The sequence below is a fragment of the Homarus americanus genome, unplaced genomic scaffold (assembly GCF_018991925.1).
Source record: "Homarus americanus isolate GMGI-L3 unplaced genomic scaffold, GMGI_Hamer_2.0 scaffold30535, whole genome shotgun sequence".
NCBI lineage: Eukaryota > Metazoa > Arthropoda > Malacostraca > Decapoda > Nephropidae > Homarus > Homarus americanus.
Window position 1 is genome coordinate 10,292,349 of NW_024732440.1, and position 27,700 is coordinate 10,320,048.

The following is a 27,700-nucleotide window of genomic DNA, read 5'->3' on the forward strand; positions in this document are numbered from 1 at the left end:
TCCACTTGGTTCTTAATTTCCCGAAATAACTTGGCGTCATCGGCAAACATTTGTATGGAGGAGTGTACTACGTCAGGCATGTCATTTATGAAACAAACAAACAACAGCGAGCCCAATACACTGTCCTGTGGTACCCCACTTGTGACAGGTACAGATGACGATTTCGTGCCATTAATCACCACACACTGCTTGCGGTCATGTAGAAAGTCTTCTATCCACGCTGGGACATTTCCCCGAATTCCGAACCCTTCCAGTTTGATTTTCAGCCTTTCGTGGGGTACACTGTCGAAAGCCTTGGCAAAATCTAGGTAAATATTGTCGATATTACCACCCCGTTCCAGAATATGAGTCCAAATATCCAATACCTTGAGCAATTGTGTTAAGCAGGAGCGCCCCGGCATAAAACCGTGTTGGCAATCCTTTACAAGGTTGTTTCGTATTAGATGTTCCATTGCGGCATCTCTGATAATACTCTCAAGTACTTTACATATTATGCTGGTCAGGCTAAGTTTATATTTCCTCTTGGCACTATGGGAGAAGTGTGTATAAATATTTCTGATTAGGTCTTCGCAATGTCGTAGTAGATATTTTACTGATTCTGATGCACATAAGAGAATGCTATAACAAATATACATTTATTTTAATAGCTGTATATCAAATTTTATTCTTTGATGACGTGGCACATGTATGAATATGTAACATAATATAAGGTATTAAATAAAACAGCCGTATTAATATATATATATATATATATATATATATATATATATATATATATATATATATATATATATATATATATATATATATATATATATATCTACTTCTAGCGTAAAATGTAGGGATTTATGGTAAAATTGGGTCTTGCTTAGGGTAAGGCCTGCGGGTACTGGACATGTGAGGGGTTGGAAGTGGACGCCCAGGCCCAGTAGGGGAGGGAGCTTCAGTTACTCCGACTTACTTATTTAGTATGTCTGTGGCATTATACATACACCGAAGTGTTAAAATCATTGTGGGGTCTTCTGGACGCACATATTTTGCTTGGGAAAAAGAATATCCATGGGTTACCAAGGCAAAAGATGGATCTCAGCAGGCCTGTAAAATTTTTTTTAAAACCCTTCAGCCTAGGAAGGCCACACTAAAAGCCCATGCTGAATCCAAGGATCATAATAAACGTGTTGGTGCAATTTCCTCAACTAGAGCCAATGTGTTTCAGACAGGTGGACCAAGCCCAAGGAAGCTACAGGAGAGTCCTTTGATAATTAATTATATAAGGAAATGCCGGATGATGTCTATCAAAATACGTATACAGTATCATAATTACCAAATGTTCTAACCAGTTATTAGTCATGGACAGTACTTCTAATATGAAGTTGCAAAATTCAGCTATGAAGTACTGATATAAAGCCCCTAAGGACAAGGTTAGAACAGAATGTATACTACGGTACACGGACTACTCACGGAGTTGAGAAGTGATAATATAGCCTTATCAGATTCCGTGTAATCTCCGACGTAACCTGTCAATGCACTATCAAAATGAGCTAGTTGCATTGTGTCAGGAAACATTGTAAAAAGGTGCCCATATTTTGCGGAAAAGTTCAAGAGGAGTGCACAGGTAAACCTTAGTACAGTTACAGTAAACAGAATTAAGAGCCTGAAGGATCACGCACAACAAATGTAACCGCATATTTGTTTACAAACAAAATTTTGTATTTTTCAAATAGGTAAAGTTATATACAAGAACATTGATATAATTTCTGTTATCAAAATACAGTGTAGTGACTCGATTGTCTCGGAATGTAAACTTTATCCTTTCGTTAGCGTAAAATGTAAACAACATGAACGTTGGGAAAGTTTTTTTCAACTATACCTGTACACATTTAAATTTGGTATGTAAATGCTGTAAAATGATTTAGGTTTGTTTGCCGGTGATATGTGGAATATTAACTGCCATTTGTATTTCAAATACAAATAGGCTTAACTTCATACTCTTAAGACTCTTAGTCATGAAAATTTTTGTGTTAAGCACTAGACTCCTGACTAGAGCCATCAGCTGATAGACTGATATCAAACTTCGGCCACAAGTTCACAACGATATTATCTGAAAAAAAATCACGAGACAGCCTTATCTCCCACGCGCTGCCAGGCACACGTTATTTAATAATAATAATAATAATAATAATTAACGGTTTATTGAAAGAGCTTGGCAGCCAGAAGGCTGAAAATATACAGTTACATATTTGGGGAATGGGTTACGAATTACAAATAATGTACAAGTAACATAAGTGACACAAGTAAGACATATAATAACTAGATGTGGAAAAGCTCAAACTACAGTTCATTTCAACATAGTGACAGTGTAAGGAGCAGTGTTTACTGGGAGTTATTTGTGTGTGTGTGTGTGTGTTACTGCAAACGCTGCTGACAACTAAAGGGTATATATGGTGATTAATCCCAAGCTTATAGTTTCCCTGAAGATTCTGAGTGACCACCTAAACGGAATCTGGGGGATTATATTAAGTTAGCGTAATCAGAAGCGGATCCAGGGAGGCTCCTCACCCCCCTTTTCTTCAGAAAATTCTGATACTTTTATTTAGTGGAGTATTGTAGTTTTTTTTATCTTTTATTTAAAATTTTATAATTTACATTGTAGCATACTGTACTCAGCGGGTCACCAATGACAAGGTCATTGGTACTGTGTTGGGGAGCTATAGGTCATTGGTACTGTTGGGGAGCTATAGGTCATTGGCACTGTTGGGGAGCTATAGGTCATTGGCACTGTTGGGGAGCTATAGGTCATTGGTACTGTTGGGGAGCTAAAGGTCATTGGTACTGTGTTGGGGAGCTATAGGTCATTGGTACTGTTGGGGAGCTATAGGTCATTGGCACTGTTGGGGAGCTATAGGTCATTGGTACTGTTGGGGAGCTATAGGTCATTGGTACTGTTGGGGAGCTATAGGTCATTGGCACTGTTGGGGAGCTATAGGTCATTGGTACTGTTGGGGAGCTATAGGTCATTGGTACTGTTGGGGAGCTATAGGTCATTGGTACTGTTGGGGAGCTATAGGTCATTGGTACTGTTGGGGAGCTATAGGTCATTGGCACTGTTGGGGAGCTATAGGTCATTGGTACTGTTGGGGAGCTATAGGTCATTGGTACTGTTGGGGAGCTATAGGTCATTGGTACTGTTGGGGAGCTATAGGTCATTGGTACTGTTGGGGAGCTATAGGTCATTGGCACTGTTGGGGAGCTATAGGTCATTGGTACTGTTGGGGAGCTATAGGTCATTGGTACTGTTGGGGAGCTATAGGTCATTGGTACTGTTGGGGAGCTATAGGTCATTGGTACTGTTGGGGAGCTATAGGTCATTGGCACTGTTGGGGAGCTATAGGTCATTGGTACTGTTGGGGAGCTATAGGTCATTGGTACTGTTGGGGAGCTATAGGTCATTGGTACTGTTGGGGAGCTATAGGTCATTGGTACTGTTGGGGAGCTATAGGTGTTCTGGGGTTGCAGGTCGGCACTGTTGTGGAGCTTAGGTCATTGGTACTGTTGTGGTTTGCAGCCTGGTACTGGGGAGCTGGAGGTCATTGGTACTGCTGTGGTTTGCAGGTCATTGGTACTGTTGTGGTTTGGCAGGGGTCATTGGCACTGTTGGGGAGCTATAGTCATTGGCACTGTTGGGAGCTATAGTATTTTTGCTGGTACTGTTGGGGAGCTTGAGGTCATTGGTACTGTTGGGGAGCTATAGGTCATTGGTACTGTTTGGGGAGCTATAGGTCATTGGTACTGTTGTGAGCTATAGGTCATTGGTACTGTTGGGGAGCTATTACACTGTTGTGTTTTGAGTCATTGGCACTGTTGGGGGTTGCAGGTCATTGGTACTGTTGGGGAGCTATAGGTCATTGGTACTGTTGTGGTTTGGTAGGTCATTGGTACTGTTGGGGAGCTATAGGTCATTGGCACTGTTGTAGTATAGGTCATTGGTACTGTTGGGGGGCAAGGTCATTGGTACTGTGTTGTATAGGTCATTGGTACTGTTGGGGAGCTAGGTCATTGGCACTGTTGGGGAGCTATATTTGTGCTGTGTTGGGGAGCTAAGGTCGACTGTTAGAGCTATAGGTCATTGGTACTGTTGGGGAGCTATAGGTCATTGGCACTGTTGGGGTTAGCAGGTCATTGGTACTGTTGGGGAGCTATAGGTCATTGTACTGTGTTGGGGAGCTTTGTTGGGGGAGCTATAGGTCATTGGTACTGTTGGGGGAGCTATAGGTCATTGGCACTGTTGGGGAGCTATAGGTCATTGGTACTGTTGGGAGCTATAGTCATTGGTACTGTTGGGGAGCTATAGTCATTGGTACTGTTGTGGTTTATAGGTCATTGGCACTGTTGGGGAGCTATGGTCACTGGTACTGTTGTGTTTACAGGTCATGGCATGGAGCTATAGTCTGGTACTGTGTGGTTGCAGGTGGTGGTACTGTTGGGGAGCCAGGCTGCATTGGGGAGCTTAGGTCATTGGCACTGTGAGCTAGGTCATTGGTACTGTTGGGGGTTTGGTATTGGTACTGTTGGGGAGCTACAGGTCATTGGTACTGCTGTGTTACAGGCTTGGCTGGTACTGTTGTATATAGGTCATTGGCACTGTGTGGGGAGCTTGAGGTCATTGGCACTGTTGTGGGTTTAGTAGGTCATGGTACTGTTGGTATAGGTCATTGGTACTGTTGGGGAGCTATAGGTCATTGGTACTGTTGGGGAGCTATAGGTCATTGGTACTGTTGTGGGAGCTATAGGTCATTGGTACTGTTGGGGAGCTATAGGCTTGGCACTGTTGGGGAGCTATAGGTCATTGGTACTGCTGTTGGGGAGCTATAGGTCATGGCACTGTTGGGGAGCTTTAGGTCATTGCACTGTTGGGGAGCTATAGGTCATTGGTACTGGTGGGGAGCTATAGGTCATTGGTACTGTTGGGGAGCTATAGGCTGGTACTGTTGGGGGTTGCAGGTCATTGGCACTGTTGGGGAGCTTGCAGGCTGGCACTGCTGTGGTGGGAGGTCATTGGTACTGTTGTGGAGCTTGGTCCTTGGCACTGTTGGGGGCTATAGGTCATTGGTACTGTTGGAGCTATAGGTCATTGGTACTTGCTGTGGTTTATAGGTCATTGGTACTGTTTGGGGAGCTATAGGTCATTGGTACTGTTAGAGCCAGGTCATTGGCACTGGTTGGCAGGTCATTGGTACTGTTGTGGTTTGCAGGTCATTGGTACTGTTGGGGAGCAGGTCATTGGCACTGTTGGGGGAGCTATAGGTCATTGGTACTGTTGTTGCAGGTCATTGGTACTGTTGGGGAGCTATAGGTCATTGGTACTGTGTAGGTTTTAGGTCATTGGTACTGTTGGGGAGCTTAGGTCATTGGCACTGTTGGGGAGCTATAGGTCATTGGTACTCTAGGAGCTATAGGTCATTGGTACTGTTGGGGAGCTATAGGTCATTGGCACTGTTAGAGCTTATAGGTCATTGGTACTGTTGGGGAGCTATAGGTCATTGGTACTGTGTTGTGGTTTATAGGTCATTGGTACTGTTGGGGAGCTAGGTCATTGGCACTGTTGGGGAGCTTAGGTCATTGGCACTGTTGGGGAGCTTAGGTCATTGGTACTGTTGGGGAGCTATAGGTCATTGGTACTGTTGGGGAGCTATAGGTCATTGGTACTGTTGGGGAGCTATAGGTCATTGGTACTGTTGGAGCTATGAGGTCATTGGTACTGTTGTGGAGCTATAGGTCATTGGTACTGTTGGGAGCAGGTCATTGGCACTGTTGGGGAGCTATAGGTCATTGGCACTGTTGGGGAGCTATAGGTCATTGGTACTGTTTGTAGTCAGGTACTGTTGTATTGTAGCATTGGTACTGTTGGGGAGCTATAGGTCATTGGCACTGTTGGGGAGCTATAGGTCATTGGCACTGTTGGCACTGCTGGGGAGTCATAGGTCATTGGTACTGGTTTGCAGGTCATTGGTACTGTTGGGGAGCTATAGGTCATTGGTACTGGGTTGTATAGGTCATACTGTTGGGAGCTATAGGTCACTGTAGGAGTTTTTGAGGCCAGTACTGCTGGGGGCAGCTGTTGGGGAGCCAGGCAGGTTTGTGGCAGCTTGGTACTGTTAGAGCTATAGGTCATTGGTACTGTTGGGGGAGCTAGGTCATTGGTACTGTTGGGGAGCTATAGGTCATTGGCACTGTTGGGGAGCATAGGTCATTGGCACTGTTGGGGAGCTATAGGTCATTGGTACTGTTAGAGCTATAGGTCATTGGTACTGGGTAAGCTATAGGTCATTGGTACTGTTGGGGACAGGTCATTGGTACTGTTGGGGGAGCAGGTCATTGGCACTGGGGAGCTATAGGTCATTGGCTATCGGTCATTGCTAGAGCTTTAGGTCATTGGTACTGTTGGGGAGCTTGCAGTCATTGGTACTGTTGGGGAGCTATAGGTCATTGGCACTGTTGTATTAAGGGTCATTGCTGTGTTGGGGAGCTATAGGTCATTGGTACTTGTTGGGGAGCTATAGGTCATTGGCACTGTTGGGGAGCTATAGGTCATTGGTACTGTTGGGGAGCTAGGTATTGGTACTGTTGGGGAGCTATAGGTCATTGGCACTGTTGGGGGGAGCTTAGGTCATGGTTGGGGAGCTATAGGTCATTGGTACTGTTGGCTATAGGTCATTGGTACTGTTGGGAGCTATAGGTACTGTTGGGAGCTATAGGTCATTGCTGTATTTTATAGGTCATTGCACTGCTGTAGTTTATAGGTCATTGGTACAGGCTTGCAGTCATTGGTACTGTTGGGGAGCTAGGGTCATTGGTACTGTTTGAGGTTTAGGCTGGCTGGGTACTGTTGGGGAGCTATAGGTCATTGGCACTGGGGAGCTATAGGTCATTGGTACTGTTGGGGAGCTATAGGTCATTGGTACTGTTGGGGAGCTTGAGGTCATTGGTACTGTTGGGGATTATAGGTCATTGGCATGTACTGTGTTGGGGGAGCTATAGGTCATTGGTACTGTTTGGGGAGCTATAGGTCATTGGCACTTGCAGAGCTATAGGTCATTGGCACTGTTGTGGTTTATAGGTCATTGGTACTGTTGGGGTTATAGGTCATTGGTACTGTTGGGGTTTATAGGTCATTGGTACTGTTGTGGTTTATAGGTCATTGGTACTGCTGAGCTTAGGTCATTGGCACTGTTGTGGAGCATTGGTATGCTGTGGTTTGGCAGGTCATTGTACTGTGTGTTTGAGGTCATTGGCACTGTTGTGGTTTGAGTCATTGAATTTGTGTATGCAGGTCATTGGTACTGCTGTGGTTTGAGGCTGGCATTGCTAGAGCTTAGGTCATTGGTACTGTTGGGGTTTGCAGGTCATTGGTACTGTTTGCGGTGGCCATTGGACATTGCTGTGGTTTATGGGTCATTGGTACTGTTGTGGTTTATAGGTCATTGGTACTGTTGTGGTTTATAGGTGTACTGTGTTGGGGAGCTATAGGTCATTGGTACTGTTGTAGCTATAGGTCATTGTAATTGTTGTGGTTTATAGGTCATTGGCACTGTTAGAGCTATAGTCATTGGCACTGTTGGGGAGCTATAGGTCATTGGTACTGTTGTATTTGCAGGTCATTGGCACTGTTGGGGTTTATAGGTCATTGGTACTGTTGGGGAGCTACAGGCTGTACTGTTGGGGAGCTATAGGTCATTGGTACTGTTGGGGAGCTATAGGTCATTGGTACTGTTGGGGAGCTATAGGTCATTGGCACTGTTGGGGAGCTATAGGTCATTGGCACTGTTGGGGAGCTATAGGTCATTGGTACTGTTGGGGACTATAGGTCATTGGTACTGTTGGGGGCTATAGGTCATTGGTACTGTGTTGAGGCTGCTATTCATTGGTACTGTTGGGGGCTATAGGTCATTGGTACTGTTGGGGAGCTATAGGTCATTGGCACTGTTGGGGAGCTATAGGTCATTGGTACTGTTGAGGTATAGGTCATTGGTACTGTTGGGGAGCTATAGGTCATTGGTACTGTTGAGGCTATAGGTCATTGGTAGCTGTTGAGGCTATAGGTCATTGGCATGAGAGCTATAGGTCATTGGTACTGTTGGGAGCTATAGGTATTTCACTGTGTTGAGGGAGCTATAGGTCATTGGTACTGTTGGGAGCTATAGGTCATTGGCACTGTTGAGGCTATAGGTCATTGGCACTGTTGGGGGAGCTATAGGTCATTGCTGTTGGGGAGCTATAGGTCATTGGTACTGTTGGGGAGCTATAGGTCATTGGTACTGTGTTGAGGGAGCTATAGGTCATTGGTACTGTTGGGGAGCTATAGGTCATTGGTACTGTTGAGGGAGCTATAGGTCATTGGCACTGTTGGGGCTTATAGGTCATGGTACTGTTGAGGAGCTATGAGTTAATTGCTGTGTTGGGGGCTATAGGTCATTGGTACTGTTAGAGCTATAGGTCATTGGTACTGTTGGGGAGCTATAGGTCATTGTACTGTTGAGGGCTATAGGTCATTGGTACTGTTGGAGCTATAGGTCATTGGTACTGTTTGGGGCTATAGGTCATTGGACCTGTTGGGGAGCTATAGGTCATTGGTACTGTTGGGGAGCTATAGGTCATTGGTACTGTGTTGGGGGCTATAGGTCATTGGTACTGTTGGGGGCTATAGGTCATTGGTACTGTTGAGGCTATAGGTCATTGCTATTGAGGAGCTATAGGTCATTGGTACTGTTGGGGAGCTATAGGTCATTGGTACTTGTTGGGGAGCTATAGGTCATTGGTACTGTTGGGAGCTATAGGTCATTGGTACTGTTGGGAGACTATAGGTCATTGGCACTGTTGAGAGCTATAGGTCATTGGTACTGTTGAGGCTATAGGTCATTGTTGCTGTTTGAGGGGCTATAGGTCATTGGTACTGTTGGGGGCTATAGGTCATTGGCTGTTGGGGGCTATAGGTCATTGGCACTGTTGGGGCTATAGGTCATTGGTACTGTTGAGGCTATAGGTCATTGGTACTGTTGGGGAGCTATAGGTCATTGGTACTGTTGGGGAGCTATAGGTCATTGGCACTGTTGGGGGCTATAGGTCATTGGCACTGTTGGGGCTATAGGTCATTGGTACTGTTGGGGAGCTATAGGTCATTGGTACTGTTGGGAGCTATGGTCATTGGTACTGTTGGGGAGCTATAGGTCATTGGTACTGTTGGGGAGCATAGGTCATTGGCTGCTGTTGGGGAGCTATAGGTCATTGGTACTGTTGGGGAGCTATAGGTCATTGGTATATTTGAGAGCTAGGTCATTGGCACTGTTGGGGAGCTATAGGTCATTGTACTGTTGGGGAGCTATGGGTCATTGGTACTGTTGAGGAGCTATAGGTCATTGGTACTGTTGGGGAGCTATAGGTCATTGGTACTGTTGGGAGCTATGGTCATTGGTACTGTTGGGGAGCTATAGGTCATTGGCACTGTTGGGGCTCTATAGGTCATTGGCACTGTTGGAGCTATAGGTCATTGGTACTTTGTGAGGCCTAGGTCATTGGTACTGTTGGGGGAGCTATAGGTCATTGGTACTGTTGAGGGAGCTATAGGTCATTGGCACTGTTGGGAGCGCTAGGTCATTGGCACTGTTGAGGGAGCTATAGGTCATTGGTACTGTTGGGGAGCTATAGGTCATTGGTACTGTTGGGGAGCTATAGGTCATTGGTACTGTTGAGGAGCTATAGGTATTGGTACTGTTGGGGAGCTATAGGTCATTGGTACTGTTTGGGGGCTATAGGTCATTGGTACTGTTGAGGCTATAGGTCATTGGCACTGTTGGGGAGCTATAGGTCATTGGTACTGTTGGGAGCTATAGGTCATTGGTACTGTTGGGGAGCTATAGGTCATTGGTACTGTTGGGGAGCTATAGGTCATTGGTACTGTTGGGGGCTATAGGTCATTGGTACTGTTGGGGAGCTATAGGTCATTGGTACTGTTTGGGGAGCTATAGGTCATTGGTGTATTGGGGAGCTATAGGTCATTGGCACTGTTGGGGAGCTATAGGTCATTGGTACTGTTAGGAGACTATAGGTCATTGGTACTGTTGGGGAGCTATAGGTCATTGGTACTGTTGGGGAGCTATAGGTCATTGGTACTGTTGGGGGCTATAGGTCATTGGTACTGTGTTGGGGGAGCTAGGTCATTGGTACTGTTGGGGAGCTATAGGTCATTGGCACTGTTGAGGGAGCTATAGGTCATTGGCTGTTGGGGAGCTATAGGTCATTGGTACTGTTGAGAGCTATAGGTCATTGGTACTGTTGGGGAGCTATAGGTCATTGGTACTGTTGGGGAGCTATAGGTCATTGGTACTGTGTTGAGGCTATAGGTCATTGGTACTGTTGGGGAGCTATAGGTCATTGGCACTGTTGGGGGCTATAGGTCATTGGTACTGTTGAGAGCTATAGGTCATTGGTACTGTTGGGGAGCTATAGGTCATTGGTACTGTTGAGGAGCTATAGGTCATTGGTACTGTTGGGGACTATAGGTCATTGGCACTGTTGGGGAGCTATAGGTCATGGCACTGTTGAGAACTATAGGTCATTGGCTGTTGGGGGCTATAGGTCATTGGCACTGTTGGGGAGCTATAGGTCATTGGTACTGTTGGGAGCTATAGGTCATTGGTACTGTTGAGGGCTATAGGTCATTGGTACTGTTGGGGGCTATAGGTCATTGGCACTGTTGGGGAGCTAGGTCTTGGTACTGTTGGGGAGCTATAGGTCATTGGTACTGTTGGGGAGCTATAGGTCATTGGTATGTTGGAGCTATAGGTCATTGGTACTGTTTGGGGAGCTATAGGTCATTGGTACTGTTGGGGGAGCTATAGGTCATTGGTACTGTTGGGGGAGCTATAGGTCATTGGCACTGTTGAGGGGAGCTATAGGTCATTGGCTGTTGGGAGCTATAGGTCATTGTACTGTGTTGAGAACTATAGGTCATTGGTACTGTTGGGGGCCTATAGGTCATTGGTACTGTTGGGGCTATAGGTCATTGGCACTGTTGGGGAGCTATAGGTCATTGGTACTGTTGGGGAGCTATAGGTCATTGGTACTGTTGGGGAGCTATAGGTCATTGGCACTGTTGGGGAGCTATATGTCATTGGCACTGTTGGGGAGCTATAGGTCATTGGTACTGTTGGGGAGCTATAGGTCATTGGCACTGTTGGGGAGCTATATGTCATTGGCACTGTTGGGGAGCTATAGGTCATTGGTACTGTTGGGGAGCTATAGGTACTGTGTTATGTGGAAGTTAAGTTATTGGTAATGTTATGGGAAAGGTTAAATCATTTGTAGTGTCTAAGGATTTAATCAAGGCACCCCACTGTTTATTTTCCTTGTAAACAAATTTAGAAACTCATCTCCACAACTCCTGAATTAATGAATTAATTAATACCACAGGGGGCAAGGCTCCAGGGGAATGTTTCAATGTCTGTGCTGGAAGAGGAAGAACGAGGAATTATCAGACACAGAGTACTTGATTGATGAGAACGTTTCACCAAGATTGCGGGATGAGGCGGGAGAGAATGTGACAATAAGCCAAGGGTCCCAGCAAGAGATACAGGAGGAGGATGAACCGCACAAAACTGACGAAGAAGAGAGGGCACCAGGGACTACAGTCGAAGGTTCACAACCTCAACGACAGGAAAAAAAGGGAAGATCATCCCCCAGTAAGTGTCAACCGGTAATAAAGACAAAAGCTATGGTGACTTATAAAGATGAAGGTCAAGATATCTCTAAGGGAATGGAATATCTCGAGGCAGAAAATAGAAATCTCTTATCATCTAAGAGGACAAAAGAAGTAAGAACTGGAGTCAATACAAATTGTCAGAATGAACAGAACCTTCGCGAGAACACTGCCATAAATGGGCGGGCAAAGGATATATGTCAAAACATAATTAAACAAGAGAAGCATGTAGAATTGACATGTGAACGTAATACGGATGAAAAACTATTGGATGTTCCTTGTAACCACACTGCTGTCACGGCCTCTGCCTACTGCTCAGTGACACATTCCAGTAAAGAGAACATCAATGAATCAGAGAGACAATCTAATTCATTCCATGCTAGCAATCATAACGCATTATTAGCCTCTTCTGAGACCGACAAGCAGCACAAATGTCATCAATTATCATGTTTAACCAATCAAAATGGTCAATTGTGTACAATCCTTGGTGAACAGTACATCTTGACGCATGTGAGGAAGATTACAGTGTTGGTATACATCAGAATGACAGTGTCAGAGGACATGATAGTTGGGTGTAGATGTATGTGGAGAGGAGAAGTACCAATTCTACTCTCTGAACTTCCTGATAAAACCCTCGTAAAGTTTGACGCAATTGCCTTACCTTGTTCAAAGGCATTCCATGCTGTAGTTGTCTGGCAGAAAGTGAAGCCAAAATCAGTTTTTGAATCATTGGATGATTCATATATATATATAGACAGCCGTGAACTTCCTGTATTACGTTTTGTTTTTGAACAACACACTGCTTATGTTGAAGTAAAGTATGATGACAAACTAGTAATATCAGAGTTCATGAAAGATGTAGTTTTCATTGATGGGAGTCAAACAGACCCAAAGGATCTGTCTTTGATGTCCTCCTGGCCTACAGGGACAGTATTTGCTACAGTGTGTAGACTGTTAAGGGGCAGAGCAGCAGAAACTCTAACATACACATGCACATGTGTGTGGTCCGGTAAAAGACCACAGAGAAACAGCATACCCATAGAATTAAACAGTGGGGAACTATACAAACGAAAGCCAAGTGGCAAGTATGTTCGACACAATATATATCAGTGTTTGTGGTGTGACGTGTCCGCAAAACTGGAGGTTATGAGGGGAACCTACACCCTCGTATTTTGTGTTGGGAAATGGAATGTTTCCTTAGGTGTCACACAAGAGAACATCAACATCCTAAACAAGAAGAAAGGGTCACCTCTTTCATCTGGCTTACTAGTGAAGGCACATGTTGTACAAATCCATGAAGACAAAGTGTCAAGGTGGAGGGCCCTGCTGGTACAGCTAGTTGAAACTGGTGCTGACACTGAGTCCTCTTCAGCTTGTACTATTACGACTGCAACATTTACGACGATGCCACAAGAAGATCCCTCGGTCAGCAGTAAGCCATTCCCTCAGGAAAATAAAGCTAAGGGTGTAAATGTTTCACAGACAATGTCATCCACTTGTGGCTCTCCACACTTATCACCACAACCATTAAACTGTGCTGTGAAATCTCTGGGAAAAAATTTTTACTGCACCACTGGGACAACCATGACCAGTGCCAAAGTGTGGGTAGAAGGCTGTGTCTGGCATTTCAGTAGTATTTCCCAAGGTGTTGTCACACATTCCAACAGAAGTATACTAATAAAACAGGACAAGTTCTATGTGAATGGTGAGAAAGTTCTTCCGGGTGACCCTCTTGCCAAATTCTCCTCCAAAAGTGTACGGGTAAATGCATTCATCGAGCCACTGCCCCACCCAATGGAAGTATTGAACTCCATTGTGACTCATAGAGCTGTAGTGGCAGGGCAGGGGCTTAAACAGCTAAATATAAGTGATTTATTGAAGAGTCCTTCAGATGTAACAGATTCAAAAGAAATATTATACAAAAACTTTTCAATAACAAAAATGTTAACTCACAGAAACTGTCAATGTTCCACAAACATTCCAGAAGGACCTTCCAAACCAAGACAAGTCAGGGAAGTTGATGCTAATATACCTTCAGTTCAAGAATCTAACAAGAGATCAGTATCTTATATTGGTGCATGTATTTGGAAAATGGCCAGTATATCTCTTGGTATTGTGGCAAACAATACAAAAATTATAGTTGTGAGGCATGATGCATTTTATGTAAATCAGTTAAAAGTTTCCGGGAGTGACCCTCTTGTAAAATTCATTGGTAATGACATGCTTGTGAATGTAGAGGTGACAGAGTTATCTTCACCACATACAGTGCTGGGGCAGACGGTCACTCACGAAGCATTGTTGGCCTGGCAGGGAAAGAAGCCGCCACAGGATGAAAAGGTTATTAACAACTATATTAAAAGAAATTCTACTTGGATTGAAGGTTCCAGTATTAAGGTGCACCTAAGTGATGCTGGAAGGATTATTCTTATAAATGATATTCCAGAAAACTCTGGTCCTCTACGACCTCGGCACGTGTTGAGACAGGGAAGCTCCACTGGTCAGATAATATCAGATGCAACAGGATTTCCACTTAAAGTTTGTAAGGATTATGGAATTCTTAAGGTCCATTGCCGCTTCGTGAAGGAGACGGAAGTGCTTGTTGCTTTCCATAAATCAGTAGTATACATAGATAAAAAGAGATTGAGTTGTGACAAACCTCTGGATAATCAAATAAAAATTTCCAACAAACAAAAATCATGGCACTGCTCAATGAAGAGGGCTTCAAAAATCTCGGGTATGAACGTTCAGTACATGGCAAAGCTGGTATGGTACGGCAAGAAGCCAACAACAGAAGAAATTTTATTTCAGATTTCAGACAGACCTACATCAAAAGATAGCTGGGAGAAGAGCAGGAGCCCAGTACCTCGCCTCCAGCCACCAGAGCGTGGCGAGGACTGCGGCTCCAATATCATGACCCTCAGCAGCCAGAATGGAGTTCCTGTCAGTGCTGCTGCCATTGGACCTCACAACACAACCTTTTCACCATTAAATGAAGCTAAAGACAATACGGTAAGGATTATTTTACTGCATACCTTTACTTATACAGGTAATGATAGAAAGGAGAACTTGAAAGAAAGATTATGTATTACGGTACAGTATATAGTGTTTGCATGTGCTGAAGTATACATGCAAGTACAGTAAAACCTCGATTAACTGACCCTCGATTAACCGACTTTCGGATTAACCGTCAATCCCGAACTCCTAAAAAAAAAAAAATTTTTTTTAAGGGGATTAGCCCACCCGGGCACAGGTCACTGACCCACATCGGGGCCTGGGGGGGCGATAATGTACAGTAATAATGTTAATAACGATGATAATAATAATAATAGTAATAAAGAACCATAAAGAAATAAAAATGAAAAAACAAAAATCAAGAATGAGAAACAATATATGTATGTTATGTTGTCAATAGTAAGAGAAGCAATTGAGACCTTGCAATTGTGTGTAAATGAGGCAGAAAGTCAGATCAGCAACTTGGGACTTGGTCACAATTTTTGTGATGCCATATGTTCTTTGACTTTTCCATTTTTTATTCACGGTTTCTGTGCTGGTTCATATTTATTTACTAAAGTGGTTAGTGTTTTAAAGCAAATTCTATTGAAATATGAGTGGCAAATGAACAAAAATGAATACCGGTAGAGGGAATTAAATGAGGTTGGTTAGGGAAAGGTACTTTGAAAATGTATGTTTTATTTCCGTAGACTTTATGTATTATTAACCGACCTTTCGGATTATCCGTCGGCCCCTTCCCCCAAATGTGGTCGGTTAATCGAGGCTTCACTGTAAATCACTGTAGGTGCACGTGATCCAAGTATAAGCTGATAAACACAAGGAAACAAGAATACACGAAGTTCCCAAGCGCTTTTGTTTAATTCACATCTTCAGGGGCGAGTACAGACTAAGGAGAAATACTTGAGAAGGCTAATATATACAGTAAAGGAGAGTGAGATCAAGTCCCTAGGGGACAGCAGGGGTCCACAATGTTCTGGTCATAAGGCAGTGACCCTTACTAATCTTCTTAATCCATAGAAATTGACCATGCCATCTCTAAGCACAGTTGCTATCTGTAGTCAGGTCACAGGGTAAGATGACCCAACCTTCTCACCTGGTTACAAATCTTCTTAATCACAAAATTATCCAGTTTGTACATACCATTACTCAAATTCATGTTCAAAGATTCAGTATGTTTAATGAGACTGGATTCTATAATGTTCCTACTGACAATTGAATTACAAGGTAATATTGAGGAGGCATTATCCCAGTCAATGCAATGCTTATTATCTCTCATATGAATGAACAGAGCATTGGATTCCTGACCTGTCATAACACTATATTTATGTATCGTTGAATTATGCCTCGCCCCCTCAGGATCACACTAGTGAGTGAGGAGGAGAAATGGGAGGTTATTCGGCAGGCAAAAAACTAAGCAAGGACGAGGCATTTTGGAGTGTACAGTATTCATTCACCTAGATTGCACGGTAATGCAGAGGGTACAGCACAGGAAGCTCTTGCAAGGCTTAAAGTAGAGAAGGGAGGAGTTGAGGAGGAGCGGGGACAGGTGTACATGGGTTGTATTCAAAGAGAGTAGTGGAAGCAAGTGTGCCGACACATGGCCGGGGGACAGCAGCGCACCCTCCACCCGTTCTACCCCCCACACGGGAGGTGGCACCAGCTCCGCCTATCACCCGGGAGGAGGCAAGCGCCTTGTAAACAATGACATTTCTAACCTCACCCTGCAAAATACAGTGTACTTAGCAAATGCTGCAGCTTCTGAAAATGGGGGGGTTACTACTAAGAGCAGAGACGTTACCGAGAACAAATTCCGACTTGAATGTCATGTACACTAATACTGACACGTTCCTTGATAAGAGAGAGGATTTTGAAACACTACTGAAAGTACACCAACCATATATTGTGGGAGTTGTCAAACTGTTGTACAAGAACAGGAGAATCGACCCAGAGGAATGTGAGTTCAGTATTACTGGATAGGACTCATTTACGAACCTTTCTCATGAAACTTGCAAGAGGGATGTGGTTATCTATGCCAGGCAAGACCTTAAAGCCAGCCAGGTGAGGGTACAGGGGGAGGATGTTTTTGAAGAGTCCAAGTGGTGTAAAATTAAACTAAAGGGAAGGGACTTACTTATTGTCAGGTGTATCTACAGATCCACAAACTGTGGCCCACTAAATCAAAGGGACTTAAGTGCCTTAATAGACAACGCGGCAATGCTCAACCCTAGCCACCTCCTTATCAAGGGGGACTTTAACTATGGCGACATCGACTGGAGAAACGAGTTCACCCCCAAATGACTTGAATAACCCTGCTACTCTTTTTGTAGAAAGTCTGAGAGATAATTTTCTGTTCCAACATGTTAGAGACCCAACACATTACAGAAGGGAGCAATCACCCAAGCCACTAGACCTCATCATAACAAACGAGGAGGGTATGGTAGCCAAACTGGAACACCTTGCCCCAGTTGGCACCAGTCACCGTATAGTGTTGTCATTCAGATTTAACTGTTACCTAGTTCACATAAGACCAGGCCAAGGTGCAAATGATACAACGGGATGAGGGGTATCCACTGGCCTGATTCATTAAGGCACAAGAACACAGACATTTCGCCGAATATCATAACTAGTAAAGTGACCCACTTGATCGATAAATATACACCCAAGACCAAACCCAGTGCCTCTAGGAATATGAGGGGATCCCTACACACGAACCACGCGGCAGTCGACAAAGTTAAGAAGAAAACCCAGAAATTCAAGATGTGGGTTGGGTCAAACAATGAGTAGGACAGGAAGATGTATGTAAGAGCCAGAAACCAAGCAAAGGCAGAAAGCAGAAGGGCTGAAAACGAGTTCCAAAGGCTGGTTGCAAGCGAGGTCATGTCAAACCCAAAGGCGTTTTATCGCTATGCAAAGTCAAAATTAAAAACACGAGTAGGAGTATCAGACATGAGGCTTGAAGATGGTAGTTATGCAGATTCTGACCTGGATAAAGCTGAGGCATTGAACAGCTTCTTTTCATCGGTGTTCACAAGAGAGGACAGACGGTTCGACACAGCATTGACCCACATTGTGTTCACAGAAGAAGGTATTAGAAATAAACTGTCAAAGCTAAAGGTCCACAAGAGTCCCGGCCCTGACATGGTGCAACCCAAAGTGCTAAATGCGTTGTGCAACGAGCTTGCCGAGCCCCTGAAGATTCCGTTTTGTAAATGCCTGGATGAACAATAGGTCCCCATTGATTGGAAAATGACTTATGTGAGTCCTACCTTCAAGAAGGACGATTGTCACTTCACGAACTACTATAGACCGGTGAGCCTGACCAACATAATATTTAAGTTACAGTACTTGAGAGTATTATCAGAGATGCCGCAATGGAACATCTAATACGAAACAACCTTGTAAAGGATTGCCAACACGGTTTTATGCCAGGGTGCTCCTGATTAACACAACTGCTCAAGGTATTGGATATTTGGACCCATATTCTGGAACGGGGTGGTAATATCGACAATATTTACTTAGATTTTTCAAAGGCTTTTGACAGTGTACCCCATGAAAGGCTGAAAATCAAACTGGAAGGGTACGGAATTTGGGGAAATGTCGTAGCGTGGATAGAAGACTTTCTACATGACCGCAAGCAGTGTGTGGTGATTAATGACACAAAATCATGTTTTGGGCCTGTCACAAGCGTGGTACCACAGGGCAGCGTATTGGGCCCGCTGTTGTTTTTGTTTCATAAATGACATGCCTGACGTTGTACACTCCTCCATACAAATGTTTGCCGATGACGCCAAGTTATTCAGGGAAATCAAGAACCATGCGGACTGTGAAGAGCTGCAGAAGGATCTCTGTGGGCTCCAAGAATGGTCGAAGAAATGGCTGCTGAGATTCAATGTCACGAAATGTAAGAGGATGCACCTGGGGCGTGCCAACGGTAAGGAGGCGTATCATGTGTCCCAACGGGATGAAGAAACTGCACTAGTTGAGACTGAATGTGAGAAGGACCTAGGTGTGTATGTTGACAATGAGCTGAAGTTCTCAGGCCATTGCGAGAAGAAGGTAAATGAGGCAAATAAATTATTGGGTCTTAGAAGAAGGTCGTTTAGATATCTAGACGGTCCGTTCATCGTAACGATCTTCAAGAGTGAAGTGCTTTCCCATCTGGTGTACTGTCACCCCGTCTGGTCCCTGAGATATGCTAGGGACTGTCAGTTGGTTGAAAATGTTCAAAGGAGGGCCACCAGACTGGTGCCTGCACTTTGGCACCTAAGCTACCCTGAGAGTTTGGTGCGCCTTAACTTGCCTAGCTTATACTACAGACGGGCAAGGGGTGACCTAATTGAGGTGTATAAGCATCTCAAGGGGCACTACTCAGTCGAGTGTCCTTACTTGGAGCTGGCGGACGCTCGCCCCACAAGGGGTCACAGCTCAAGATTGAAGAAGCCGCAAGTCCAGAAAACCGTGAGGGCAAACTTTTTCGGAGTGAGAGTTGTGAACTCTTGGAACAAACTGCCCAAAAGTGTTTTGATGGCACCGAGTGTGAGCTCTTTCAAGACAAGACTTGTCCAACACTGGAGCAGGTTCAGGTACATTCAGGAGCCGGTGCATGCCCAGTACTTGTCAACAGTGCGTAACGGAGACGTGACCGATTGCCCAAGCGGCTAATGAGCAGATCAGTGGTGAAAAGGATAAAAGAAAAAGAAGTGTTAAAGGAATCTTGTGGGAGAGAGGGGGTGGAAGCCCCCCTCCTGTCCCCTCTTGTCAGCTGCACTCAGATACATTATATTGTACTCTAACATTTATTTGTTCTAATTTTTTCTTTATAGTACTGTGCTGTACAGTATACAGTTTTCTCTTTATTCATAAGACATATTCTGTTGTTACTTACATATAACACTTTAGAGTTAATAACAATCATCTTGGTGACAACAGTTGTTGACAACGAGACTTATATGTCTGATTTTCCAGCCAGAGAGTTCTGTTTCATATTTTTTTTATTGTTGATGTAATATTCTTTTAATAACCTTGTTATACACTTAAAGACCTTAGTAGTTTTGCTGAAACGTAATGTACAGGGTATTTCAATGTAAATTAGGATAAACTACCGTACATGAAAACAAAAGACTTTACCTAACCTTCCGATGTTCAAGATATGTTACTCGTTTTTTTAATAGTTTTCGGTTAAAATACTGTTATATTAGTGATATTCTATTCATACTGAGCTTGATATCATACATTCATGGAAATGTAATATTTTTGCAACTACAATGCTGATGTCAACACAAGTGTGGTTACAGCGAGACTGACTGAGTGAGGGAGAGCTATGAGTGTGCGTGTGTGAGGTTGCGGGAGCGGGCGGTGTCCCGTGTGAGGTGCCGCGCGTGAGTTGAATGGCACGCGATTTGAATGTACTTCAATTACTTCAATGAACAGAATATTCCTCCGGCGGGGCAATCTGCGTATTTGCAAATCCGTGCATGCTAAACCCGCGTATGTTAAGGGCCGACTGTACATTCAAATTGCGCGCCATTCAAATCGTGCGCGGCACCGCACACCGCCCGCCACCCCACACACACACACGCGTGTCACGCCACCCCCGAGCTCCCTCACTCAGTCAGTCTCCCTGTAACTACGCTTGTGTTGACATCAGCATTGTAGGTCGACCCTGATTTTTTTGCCCAAAAATCGTTAATTTATGATATTCCTTGTTGATATAGGTCAACCCAAGTTTTTGAGGGTATTGGAACAACAAAACCTTCAGTAAAAACACTCTACGTCCTATAAACTCAGGCTCGCCGTGCCTGAAGCACAGAGTGCCGAAGGCAAATTGTTTACCATTTATTATTACGACACTTTACACTGAAACGCGGGTAGTTTCAACAAAAATATTGTATATTTCCATTCACGTATTTATTCAAGTCAATTAGGAGAGAATATTATTGTAATACAACAGTTTTTTAACTGAAAACCAGTACTGTACACTAATGTACAACAATTTTTCTCTCTTGAGCAAAATATATGACGTTTATTTTCACATTATTGGCTGTCTTGCAAGGATTCCAGCAATGCAAATTATAATCTCCTAACTTTAGTCTGAGATATTATATAAGATAAAAACTGTAAGCCTAAATAAACCCCCGGCTGAGCAGATGGGGGAGGGAGGGACGGAGCCAGCCAGCCAGCGAGGGGTGGGGGGGTTGAGGTGATATGTTTGACAGTTTGAGCCGAAGGTCTCTGTGTGTTTAGTTAACAGTCCTACTACTCTTCTCCCATTTTAAAATGCCAGTGAAAGTACACGGATTTTTAACATTCACGGGTATCTCTGTTACCTAACCCCCGCGTATGTTAAGGGCCGAATGTATGTATATATGTATATATATATATATATATATATATATATATATATATATATATATATATATATATATGTATGTATGTATGTATGTATGTATGTATGTATGTATGTATGTATGTATGTATGTATGTATATATATATATATATATATATATATATATATATATATATATATATATATATATATATATATATATATATATATATATATATATATATATATATATATATATATATATATATATATATATATATATATATATATGAACTGTACTGTATATTGTACTGTGTGCAACATTTCATGAGCATTGTTAATCCTACAAACATAACACTACTTTACAGTATGTACGGTACTGTACACTTTATACATAACATACACTTCACAGGTACTGTATATAATTGTTCTAAAAAACCTAAGACTACACTCCATACATAATACTTAACACCATTTGTACAGTAACATTTCACAGACACTTGATCACTGTCAGAAGGTCTACCTGTGATGAGAGGCACATGTAAACTGATGCTCACAGGCTGCCAACTGAAGCTCAAGTGTGGGCTGGCTTGCCAAGTTCTTGTGTGTGACTCTGGGCTCCTGCTAACTTAGCGCCAATTTGCCGACTGCTAAAAAATGTAAAGGTTATACAGTGCCGTGGCGAGTTATCACAAATTCCAACTTATCAGATGTCGAGTTATCAGGGCTGGATTCAGGAGTGGGCAAAGTAGGCAGCTGCCCAGGAGCCTCCACGTGTACGGTAGTAGCTATATCAGGGTTGGTCGACTTGAAATCACATGAATGACTCCAGTCATGTCTTACTTTTGTGTGTGTGTTGGGAATTTGTACACTATCAATAAATATACAGTTAATTAAAAATTTCTCAATGTTCTAATTTCCTCAATATAACTGCATATGGCTTCAAAATTCTCCAAAGAAGTGTTCAAATTTCAAAATTTTCCTGGGGGGCTTACAGCGCCCCCCGGAACTCCCAGATGTTTAGGCTTGCTTCACTCGCCACCCCACCCTCTTGGGTAGTTATAATGATGGGGCCTCCACAAAGAGGCTGCCCATGGGCCTCCACAGGTCTAAATCCGGCACTGCGAGTTTTAGAGGTTTTACTGTACAGGATTTTTTTTCATCAATTAGTACTGTACTGTACTCACAAAAACTGTAATTGTACAAAAAATCACCTCAAGAAATATATTTGGTACAATTATGGGATGGACATTATAAATGAAGAGTAAAGTGACTTATCAGTCTTAGATACTGTACAAAGATTACTTCCGTTCTGGTCAATGCAGAAGAGGGTTTACTAAAGAAAAAAAAACAATATTAATTCATATGTAAAGAGGTAATACAGTCTCTCTTCGACTTAAGACAACCCCGACATATGGTGGCCATGGTCGAATAAAATATTTTTCACATTACGTATTTTCTAGTCCCGATGTTAGTGATCGCGCTGTGTACTGACAAAATTTCCATTTGTAATTCCCTTTGAAATGGCTGGCAAGTGTTAAAGTGAGAGTTCTCGTGGTGCTGAGAAGAAAAAGAGACACCCATTTTAGAATTTCTATTTATTATTTTCGCCTTTTCGACTTACGACCTGGTTGTCGGGACGGAACCCTGTCGTGAGTCGAGGACAGACTTTAGAGGTTTTCCCTGTGAATATTTAATACTACAGTACGGTACAGTACATTTGTTATCACATTTGGTGATATGCTTGCTCTTAACTGAAAATACCTTTGCATTTTTCAAAGATCTCACTCTTTCCAAGTAAATTGGTGACTGTCATTGATTAAATATGTCCAAAAATGTGCCACCAAACTGGTGCCTGCACATTGGCACCTCAGTTACCCAGAGAGCTTAGAACGCCTGCAGTTGCTTAGCTTGTACTATAGACGGGCAAGGGGTGACTTAATATAAGTCTATAAGCACTTCAGTGGACATTACTCAGTGGAGTGATTATACCTGAAGCTAACAGAGGCCTGCCCCACCAGAGGTCACAGTCTCTGGATGATGAAGCCACAAATTCAGAAAATTGTGAGGTCAAACTTTTTTGCAGGGAGAGTTGTGAACTTTTGGAATAAATGCCAGTGTTGTGACAGCACTAAGTGTGAGATCATTTAAGATCATACTTGACCAAAACTAACACAGTACAGTCAACCCTCACTTTACGCGGTTAATTCAACCCACAGGGTACCGCGGAAAGTGAGAAACGCGTAAAGTGAACAACATAACATATGGGATTAATTGAAATAGAGACCGGGCCGACCCCCAAACTCCACTTTTTGACGACACACAACTATGTTGTAGTAAAAATATTATCTTAACTTTATGATGGTATGCACACACAATTAATATTAAGAGAAATATCAATAATATTAGGTTTTTTAAAACTTACATTAGTAGAAAAGATGGCTGGGCACACAGGGATGAGCAGTTGGTTCAGAGGCAGAGGGCAGATTATTGGCCCTCACCTGTATCACTTGTATCAATTGTATCACTATCCACCACAGAGGCTTGCAGGGCCTCTTTGTCAAACCCCTCAAAGTCCATATAAGTCCATATCCTCACTATAATTATCACTATCACTGACTTGGGCCGGCTGTGGTGGGTGGCAGGTGAAGAACTCGGTAATGTTTTGATGACTGGGCGACCTTGTGTGCACCATGCTCAAGCCGCTTACACAACATGGCGGATGGTGGGAGAGGGCGGGAGAGATGGTGGGAGGTTTGGATCCAAAAATGGCGCGGCTCGCCAGCCGCTCTCCGCGTAAAGGGGTACACGCCTGCAGAATGTGAGCATTCCTGTTTTGGCAGGGTACCGCGTAAACGCGGAATGTGGGACCGCGTAAAGCGAGGGTTGACTGTACATGCCCAGTACTTGCCAACAGTGTGTAACAGACACATGACTGACCACCCAAGTAGCTAATGGGTAGGTTGGTGTGTGTGTGTGAAAAGGTGCTGTTGCCATGGCAGATTGGTCGGTGATTCTTAGTCTACATTGTTTTTATTACTGGCACTAGCATAGCTGTTACAGTTTGCCACAGTTCCACCTGGTACAGTGTCTGGTGCAGTTGGTAAAAAGTGGCAACTGGCAACTCTGTGTTTATTTACATCATAGTAAAACTACCAGAATGACCTTAAGGAACCTCACAATAGTATCCAGACTAGGGATGCTGAATGCAAGTATTTCTGGCTAGTTTATAACTTTAATACATAATGTGTATTTCCATATAGAATATCATTGGCTCCTATCTGCTGTTTGCTGGATGATAGCAGTGTGGCGATTTAATGTGATGTAAGAAGATGGAGGATTGGAAGGTTCTCTGTGCCGGACAAAGGTGCTCCAATCCACTGGCGTGTTTTGTAAGCAATCTTAAATCTATGATTGCTGATATTTTATTTATTTATTTTTTCAACATTGAGGTAATCCGATAAAACATTATTGCATTCTGTCTGCTACATTTTGTGGACAAATTTCGTACTCTTCATGTTAACCTTAGGGCAAACCTGGGACATGACAAGATGTGCCGTCGCATGGGGAAAATTTTTATTCATATACATTTGTTGTATACTAGAACAGTAAACTATATCATACTGATGCATTAAATAGGTGTGTAATAGGAGACAATGCATTTGCATCTCGTAAGAGATATTTGGTGTGTTTAAAGTGAGTCTATCACACTGAGATGAGGTAGGGTGAGTGTGTTCCCTGTGAAACACTGATGGCCTGTTAACTTTTACACTTGTGTATGTTAGAACAGGCAGTCAAAGGCTCCATTTGGGATACATTACTAACCTGGAGTACACTTACTAAGATTTATACAATAGTGTACAAGTATTGTAAGAATACTTTTTTGATTGTGTGTACAGCTGGGGTAAGTTCTGAATGCTACACTCTCCCACAAATGTGAACCCAGTCAGTGTGAAACCAGTGAATAACAAAACACCTGGTAGAGTCCATCATCTGGTAGCAGAGGGTAGAGGGTTGGGTAGGAGGTGGTAGGGGTGTAGGGGTGTGTGCAGCATACAGTTGTCATGTTACTGATTTCTGCTGGTTAATTATAGATGTAGGTAGAAGGGGACACTGTATTATGACGAAGACAATGATACCTGTTTATAAATTCCATATATATGGTGACGTCAACAATGTCAGTAGCCAATCACAATGCAGCCGAGGTACTGTACTGTCAGGATCAGAGAAATATTAAAGCTTATTATCAGCTCTGACTTCTCACAATGAATAGGCAGGAGGGACAACTAGCTTTGTAAGGAAGAAATATGGGCCTTCATCTATCCTTATTATACAAAAACAATACTTGGCAACTTCCTCCTGCACACAACTCTGTGAATCTACCACCACCACCTAACCCCTAGTCATCCACCTCCCTCCTTACACAATGTTACCAGAATAACGTATCTCTTCCAGCTGCTTCAAGTTTATTGGTATCCCATTTGTAGGGTTCAAATTCATGGATGGGTGTAGCACCAGTAAATTTCCCCAGTTTTACATTGTTATATACCTCACATACCTGCTTATGCTTTTCAGTATTGCTGTGTTGTTGCTGTAATCCTTAATGACATGAATCCTCATTTGTTACAAAATAATTTGAGAATAACATGTAAAATTTCAAGAAAAGATGATAAACAAGATAATAAATTCTGGTTGGATTTAAACTCATTATTTTATTGTATAAACAACAAATGCAATGTTTCTTTTAAATTAAATTTGTTGTTTGCGTGCCGAGAATGCAGTTGACGTGCAGATAATTAATGAGTATTGTACAGTATATCAGACTGTTCTTTAGTCTACAGACATAAAACTTGTAAGTATGCCAAGTCCTACAGCAAAAAATCTAACCTTATGTGAATTTGTTTTTTTCATCTGTTCATCAAACTATTTTTTTTAAATTTACTTTCAAGAAAATACTTTCGTTACAATTATATTTGAGTGCCTTGGTGACCTTGTATGATGCCCTTCATTGAGCACTCAGACTATGTAAGTGTTACACTTTATATTATGAATTGATGGTCACATGTAAATACAGTATGTAGCTACAGTACAGTAAATAAAGTTCTCAAATATGTTCTCTTTTGGTGCAGCTATGCAATGGTGGCTACATTACCGAGGTCATCCCAACAAAAAGGAATGGAAGTGACTCCCACATTGTAAAGCAACCTGATAAGGATTCCTTGGCACCAGACTTATTCCCCACCATGGCAGCTGGGGAGAGGGGAGATACCATGCAGGTGAATGAAGAGGACTGGATGTCACCTGATCTATTCCCTACAATGGCAGCTGGGGAGGAGAAAGATATCGTGCAGGTGAATGAAGACTGGATGTCACCTGATCTATTCCCTACAATGGCAGCTGGGGAGGAGAAAGATATCGTGCAGGTGAATGAAGACTGGATGTCACCTAGTTGATTTATTCCCTACAGTAGCAGTTGGGGAGGAGATCTAACATTATCAAACACATGAATAAAGGTTGTTTGAGGGAATATTCTTTTCAGTATTGACGGGCTGCTTAAACTTTCTAAACTGTAAAACCTCCAGACCAGAATAGAATATTTTGCCACTTTAAAACAGACCTTTTCATGTCAGAAAATAAATATAGCTGAAGTATTTATCGTATTTCACAGAATATAAGATGCATCCCATATTTCAGCAGGGAATATTTAGAATTTTTTTTTTTGTGTATTTAATTATTTAATGTTTATTCCTACTAATAGGGAACATGATACAGTAAGTCTGTATAAAAGAACTAAATTTTCAATTATAATTCTGGTAGGTAAACCCATTACCATAGTGTTTATAAATTGAGGGTAAAATACCATAAAGTTAATTTGTTAGCACTGCCCTTGGTGATATGTTATTACCAAATTATTGTTGTTATGATTGTTACTCATTGTACTAAGATGACAATACAGTACTATGGTAAGCACTGTAAAAACATGAAATGGCAAATGAATAGTAGTCTTTGTTGCATGCCGATAGATGACGTTAGGTGCTACTGAGACTACGAACGAATGGTGATGGCTGTCGGTGTTATTCACCGTTTTATATATATACAGTTTTACCCCGCCTAACGCGGTTTCACTTAACGCGTTTTCGCATATACGCGGTGCCTTGCCATAGCTGAACTTTCACTTAACGCGGATTTTTTCCACATATACGCAGTGAGTGTCCGAGACGCTATTTTTAGATTTGCCCCACCCGCCACCCTGCCTGACTGCCTGTTTTAGCTCATAAAATTCATACAAATTACCAGGCCAGAATATAATTTACATTGCTGGAATTCTTATAATTTGGTGATCATTTTGAATATAAACATCATATATTTTGCTTTAAACTTACAATTTTTAGATAAAAATTTTTTCTCTAGGTAACTATGGTATCTTTTGTGCAAAATATATGACATTTATATTCAAAATATTCCTGGTCTTACAAGGAATCCAGCAATGTCAATTATATTTTCCTAACTTTAGTTTGAGGTTATCCCACACATCTCCTTGGGACGGTTGGTGGGGGGTGGGGGGGGGAGGGAGGGACCGACCGACCATCTGTTAGCCGGCTGTGTAGTG

General features: G+C 42.7%; 1 protein-coding gene across 1 annotated transcript; it reads left to right on the top strand.

Annotated features, from left to right (window-relative positions):
* The first annotated feature begins 1,495 nt into the window (after positions 1-1,495).
* Positions 1,496-27,248, top strand: LOC121868809. The gene is made up of 3 exons (XM_042369759.1): positions 1,496-1,615; positions 11,467-14,761; positions 26,220-27,248. The coding sequence occupies exons 2-3, from the start codon at positions 11,486-11,488 to the stop codon at positions 26,541-26,543; spliced, it is 3,600 nt and encodes a 1,199-aa protein (XP_042225693.1). The 5' UTR covers positions 1,496-1,615; positions 11,467-11,485; the 3' UTR covers positions 26,544-27,248.
* Positions 27,249-27,700: the final 452 nt, after the last annotated feature.

Coding starts and splice junctions, on each gene's coding strand:
- LOC121868809 (XM_042369759.1), top strand. CDS start 11,486: ATGTTTCAATGTCTGTGCTGGAAGAGGAAGAACGAGGAATTATCAGAC. Junction 14,762..26,219: donor ATGAAGCTAAAGACAATACG/GTAAGGATTATT, acceptor CTTTTGGTGCAG/CTATGCAATGGTGGCTACAT.